At 32.4% G+C, this 6463-nt stretch overlaps 1 protein-coding gene across 1 annotated transcript; it reads left to right on the top strand.

Moving 5' to 3' along the window:
* The first annotated feature begins 5537 nt into the window (after positions 1–5537).
* On the top strand, positions 5538–6242 carry LOC127122067 (uncharacterized). The gene is made up of 2 exons (XM_051052474.1): positions 5538–5619; positions 5848–6242. The coding sequence occupies exons 1-2, from the start codon at positions 5538–5540 to the stop codon at positions 6240–6242; spliced, it is 477 nt and encodes a 158-aa protein (XP_050908431.1).
* Positions 6243–6463: the final 221 nt, after the last annotated feature.

Genomic DNA, 6463 nt, shown 5'->3' with positions numbered 1-6463 from the left:
CTTATTAACTCTCAATCTCCAATGAACCCTCCAGCAATGGTGTTGATGTTTGGTGAACTAGCACGCCCTCCTTCCCTTTTTTATCACCCTTTATCTTTCTTGGACTCGGGGCTTTTGGGATGGTCCCACCTAAGAGGGAGAGATACATCTGTTGTTTGTTGAGGATTTTCTTGGACATATTTTTTCAAATGGGTTTTTTAAATAAGGAAATTTATTTCCCTCTTCAGCTTGAGGCACTTGCTAGTATGATGGCACTTGAACCTGTGATAGTTATACCACTTGTTGAGTTTTCTCCCTAAGACATCCCACTTCGGGGATGGAGAAGGTAGGATGCCATGGGTATGGGATACTTCCATCAAAATTTCCCTTGCCCTTTTGAAATGTTCTGACAAACATTTCCTAATTAGGATTGACCACATTGATGATCGCCTCATTGAACCTGGAGAGATACTCTCATAAGGACTCAAAGTGCCCCTGACAAACATTATACAAGCTTGTGCTCGAGACCTTTTGATATTTGATTGATGAGAACTAGTAAACCAACTTTTTTAATAGATCATAATAACTAGTCATCAATTATTTAGGGAGGTTCTCAAACCACCTCATTGCTCTGTGCTTGAATGTTCCAGATAAGAGCTTTCATTTCAAGGAGTTGGTGGCGCCTTATATCACAATTTGAGTGTTGATGGTCTCAATATGATATTTTGGAATTGAGGCATTTTAAAGTTTTATGGAATTGAGGCATCCCAAATTTTGTCATAAAGGGGTTAGGAATCCAAGATCTCATCGCCCTCTAATGAATTTTCATCATGTCGTTATTGTTGAAGATGCATAGGTCCTTGTCTCACTATTTTTTAAGGATGATTTTGAAACCTCAAATTTCAGATGAATTTGTGGTTCAAATAAGTTTTATTGGTCCTTACGACAGGCGACAAATATAATTATGGTAAGTACAATAATATCAACCATGCTCGCGTTAGGGAGTGCAATAGGGATTTATTATCTAAAAAGTGACCATTTTTTCTGTATCTATGATACTTATAGGTTTCGCCTTTTGGTGAAGTAGTTGCTAAAGATTCAGTTCCAATACCCATCGGCTTGACTTGGTCCTGGGAATTTAAGGAACCAATTTTCTCCGTTAATAAGGGCCGCCATTTTATTCTTGTACATTTGGTGTTGGGTTACCTTTTCTCGCATCTTTTAACACAAAATTTTGCACTTGGGTTGAATTGGGCGATCCTTATCCAAGGTGCATTGGACCATATCGATAAAGTTCATGTGCGACCTCTTTGAGACCAATCAAGGTCATTCTAGTTCAAATCAGCTATTTGATTGGAGCTAGAATTAGTCCATATTGAGTGTTGACGGAATTAAATTTTCTTGTTAGAGAAAGGATACAAGCTATTCATACATTTTTTGAGTGACACACATTAACTTATAGAAGCCACATTAGTAATTCCAATTGGATTTTGGTTCGCGGTAACTTCACTACTACCATATTCCCACCCTTTCATCTGCATAGTTTGCTGGTTAATTTGTATCAAAAAGTTAGATGAATGATTCTGATTCATGGAAGGTAGACTAAGATTTCAGTTATCAAATGATTGAGAAGATATATTCCATTGCTTACAACTTTTATCAATTTTAATATATTCAACAGTGTACAATATTAAGAAAGCAAGGAAATCTTTTGTTGGGATATTCAGCAAGAAATATCTACTAATATGAGTAGACATGAAGCAAGTGGAAGAATTGCTTCTTGTTTTGAAAATTAATTTTGTCAAATTGATTTATAAAAAGATAAATGTAACTCGGATTCTAAATTTGTCACATTTTATGAGGACAAGAGGGTATGTTATTCATTATACTTAAGTCTATTAAAATGTAAAAACTATGAAAACTTGAACATTCTGTTTCATTATAAACCAAACTAGGTTGTAAAGTGTTTTTTTTACTCTAAAAATTGATGTAGAGATTTCAATATTGTTGAAAAGTTCAAAGAATGAGACAAAAATCTATTTCGATTGTAATCATAACCAATCCTAGATGACAGAATCAGACAAAAACCAGATACTTCTCCTTTAGATAAATTCCTTCCAATTATTGTGGATTATTTCTATATGATTCAATGAAGCATAATCTTGGTCACCCTGACACTGAATGATTACAATGATATAACAAGGATTAATTATAACAAAACATTTTAAAATGGTGTAGAGATTTATTTATATATTAATCATAGCTTATTATCTCCTAATATAAAATTACCCTTATGTTAATAAAAGATTATTTTTAGCTTTGGCAATGTCATGATGTTGTGAATTGTTATAAATATGTATTCTAATTAAATTTTAAACTCTCAAGGCCAACACCAGAAATTAAATCTTAAATCTTACGATTTTATATCAAAAAGTTTTAGTCATTATTACTGTTTTGTTTATAAAGAAAAAGAAAATTTAATTCTTTTGATTCATATTCAAGCTGCATTCATTTGATCGAGTCAATTGGATAACGAAGGAAAAAAGAATAATAAAACAAATGATTACATTATAGAACACAATTCCGATTAAATATGTTTAAATCATTTCAACAGAAGTTTTTTTTTAAAAGTTTTAATCTCTATAAATTATTTAATTTAGATATTATCAAAAAAAAATATTGATTACGCATGCCGATTATGTGGTGTGATTTTTAGGGGTGTTTATGGGTGCGGGTTGATCAACGAACTCGTTGATCCAAATCAAATCAATCCATAAATTACTTGAATCCATTCATTTACGGATATACCCAATTCAATCCATAACAATCCGTGTAGTTTTAGTTCGGATATCAGGTTTGAGTTTTGCAACGCAAATCCATTGATCCAACTCATTGATGTAGATTTAGTAATTTCTTATTATTTTTTATTAAAAATATATAATTAATTTCTCACTAATAACAATAAAATTTTCAAAAAATGTTTTATTCTCCACCAATAATACACTAAACCAATGAATTTATGTAATTCTAAGACTAAATATTGTTTCTTAATTCTTTTGTATCATTTTCAACTTATGTATTCTATGAAATAACGTGTCTTGTTGAATTTTATAATATTATTAAGTGTTATATTGTGTTGATGAATTTTATTATATATCATATGATGTATTTCATCGAATTTGAGTGTTATAAATGTGTATGACTGTATTGAGTTGTGTTACTCTTTTTTAAATTCACAAAAATAATCATAAAAAAATATTTTTTATTTGAAACACAACCCGCGAACACAATCTAACTCAACCCATAAATGAACGGGTCGGTTCAGATCGGTTTTGACAATGAAATTACGGGTTGGATGAAGAATTCAATCCATTGAAGTTTGAATAGGTTGGATAACGGATTTGGCCAAATTTTATTCAACTCAACCATGTACACCCCTAGTGATTTCATTGAGACATCTATGATGTGAGATATTATAATAAATGCTTGAATGTATTTTTGATCTTTCTAATTTAATTATTTTTAATTTTTAATTTCTCATTTTAAAAATTAAATTTTTGATTCTATAAATTTTACATCACTTGAGTTTCAGTTGACATTCCTTCAATTTTGCATAGCTAACTTCCTCATTAATGACGTGACAATGGTACAACGGAGTTAAGTCATATTTATTTAATTTTTTATTTAAATTAATTATTTTCACAATTGTTATAACAATTTTAAATGAGATTAACATTTATGTGTTTAATTAAATTGAAGAAAATAGATCTCAAGAATAAATTGAACAAACACGAAAAACACATATTCTTCTTCATTCTTACCTGCAACTCCAACGAACCCTAGAATTCAAATCAACCACGAAGAACACATGATTGATGTCATTCCTCGTATTCTTCCTCTAACCCAGTTCTTCAAATCCAAAATGGCTCTGAAATCAATTTCTATAGTAACACCAGATTCGTCCAATGAGGTACGAATGCAAATGCAATCATGATGCTCCATTGATAACGACATGGACTAATGCGAACTCAGGTCTTCATTTCTATGTTTGTGGAATGTATAAGGTATGATTTTGTCTATGTTGTGTTTGATGTTTTTTTTTAAGAATGTCACAATTGATGTATCTTCTTTCTTCTCCATTGATGTCTCAAGCTACGAGGTTACAAGAAGTGTACTTTTGTTTGGTTGGATGAAGAAATGAATCCTAGAGCAAAGAAAGTTATATTCTCATTATTGTAGAATTTAAATGATAAGAAACAAAAGGTTAAAGATGTCAACATTAAAGATGAAGAAATAAAGTTGAAAATGAATTTTTTGAAGAAGCAATTGAAGTTCAACTGGATGATCATCATCATTTTGTTATTTGCCTTAGTTACTTCAACATTAATAAATAGGTTTTTGGTTGATTTTGTGTTGTTTGATTAGATTTTATTTTGTAACAATTCACTGTACTTTGAAAGATCCATTGTGTTCTTGATATGTAATTCTAGTTTTAGAAGGATCATCAACTGTAATTTGACTTGATTATGGAATGAATTAATTTGATGAATTATGGTGTATCTTATTGATTTATCCATAATGTGTGAATATGGACGCACTTGGCCTATATAGAATGCATATGTCCTGCATATAACTGCATTTGGCCTGGATATAGACTGCATTTGGCCTGCCTATACTATATTTGGCTTTCAAATAACATGTTTGGCCGACACTTGACTTATATTTGGCCTGTTTAGTATGTACTTGGCATGCATAGACTGTAGTTGGCCTGCATAAACTGCATTAGTCTTGCATTTGGCTAGCATCTGGCCTATATTTTTTTATAGCAAAACAAAATAGCATGTGCGTGTGTATGTGTGTGTGTGTGTGTGTGTGTGTGTGTGTGTGTGTGTGTGTGTGTGTATGTGTGTGTGTTTCATATCTCACCATGAAATGAAGTTTCATTCAATTTAGGACTAAATTATTTTCACTCTTTCCCAACACAAGATATAAATTATCTAAACATGTATTAAAATAAGAACCAAATATAAAATATTGCCTTAATACCCTTTTTCATCCCGTATCTTTAGCTCTGGGTTCAGTTTGGTCCCTTAATTTTAAAAAGTACCATTTTGATTCCTCAGTTATTCAAAGTGGTTCATGTTTATCCTTACCGTCCAAAACATTAGCCATAGTCAACTGAGATGCATATGTGGCACACACGTGTATGCGCTTATGATGACCTGACAATGTAATACATGAAAGGCAACCCCTTCATCCTCAGATGTCTCTCAAACTCAGAACGTGTATCATATTTCCCAAATCTAGTTCATACATCATCTTTCTCAAACCCAAAACAAAGAAAGCACGAAGAATGGAGAACGTAGAAAGAACGAACAAAGCACCAAGATTTCTCATCTTTCTATAATATTGGTAATGTTCGTTTTTTCATTTTAATCTTCGCCCAATTCTATTTTAGGGTTCATCTGGGTTTGCATTTTAGGGTTTTGTGTTCCTGATTCAAAATTTTGTAATTTTTAGGTATATTATGGATGAATATGTGCACGTAGTTATACACCATGGTTTTTTTTTCCGAAGGTGATGTTGAGTCAAGTTATAGGGGTTCAGTTGCTGAGGTGAAGTGTGATGTTGATAAGTGGGGTTATTTTTAGGTGTAAGGGATTGTTAAAGAACTATGATATGAGGAATCTAGAAAAATAATATACAAGGACCCAACATTTGGTTTGTTTACTTTGAGTGATGATAAAGGTGTCCAAGAGATAGTTGATTTATGTAAGGTACATAAGAGTGTTCATTTGTATGTGAAACATTCAGTTTCTCAGCCTGATTACTATGATGGACCTATAGATGATTAAACTAACAACATAGCTAAGGTTGTAGTTAATGTTGATGAAATTGAAGATGTCATTGGAAAACTGGTTGAAGATGTTCTCAATGGTAAAGCAGATGGTGTAAGTGACTTGAATAAGACTGAGGTTGAAGGCACAAATGTTGATGTTAATGGGGTTGAGCATATGAGTGAGGGTGAGGTAGGAGATAATAATGTTGGTGTTAATGGGGCTGAGGATATGAGTGAGGGTGAGGTAGGAGATAATAATGTTGATGTTAATGGGGTTGAGGATATGAGTGAGGTTGAGGTTGGAGATAATAGTGTTGATGTTAATGGGGCTGATGATATGAGTGATAATGATGATGTGAGTTTCCAGTATGACAGTGCCTTAGATGTTTCCTTTCAAGACTCAGATGAAGACAATGATGGTTAAATGGAAGAGGATATTACACATGTATTGGGTTATGACAATGAGGCGGGAGGTAAAGGCAAAACACATAGTGAGGAATGTGAAGGTGCTAGTGAGGATTGTGAAGGTGTTATTGATGAATTGAAGAGTAGGTGTGAAACTGATAATGAAAGTAACTGTCATGGGAAGAAGTATCCTGTTTTCAAAATGACCAAAAACATATCATACTACAAATGGGAATTAGG

The sequence above is a fragment of the Lathyrus oleraceus genome, chromosome 2 (assembly GCF_024323335.1).
Source record: "Lathyrus oleraceus cultivar Zhongwan6 chromosome 2, CAAS_Psat_ZW6_1.0, whole genome shotgun sequence".
In the NCBI taxonomy this organism is placed as follows: domain Eukaryota; kingdom Viridiplantae; phylum Streptophyta; class Magnoliopsida; order Fabales; family Fabaceae; genus Lathyrus; species Lathyrus oleraceus.
This window is presented reverse-complemented; position numbering and strand designations above follow the sequence as displayed.

Coding starts and splice junctions, on each gene's coding strand:
- LOC127122067 (XM_051052474.1), top strand. CDS start 5,538: ATGGTTTTTTTTTCCGAAGGTGATGTTGAGTCAAGTTATAGGGGTTCA. Junction 5,620..5,847: donor GTGTGATGTTGATAAGTGGG/GTTATTTTTAGG, acceptor CTAACAACATAG/CTAAGGTTGTAGTTAATGTT.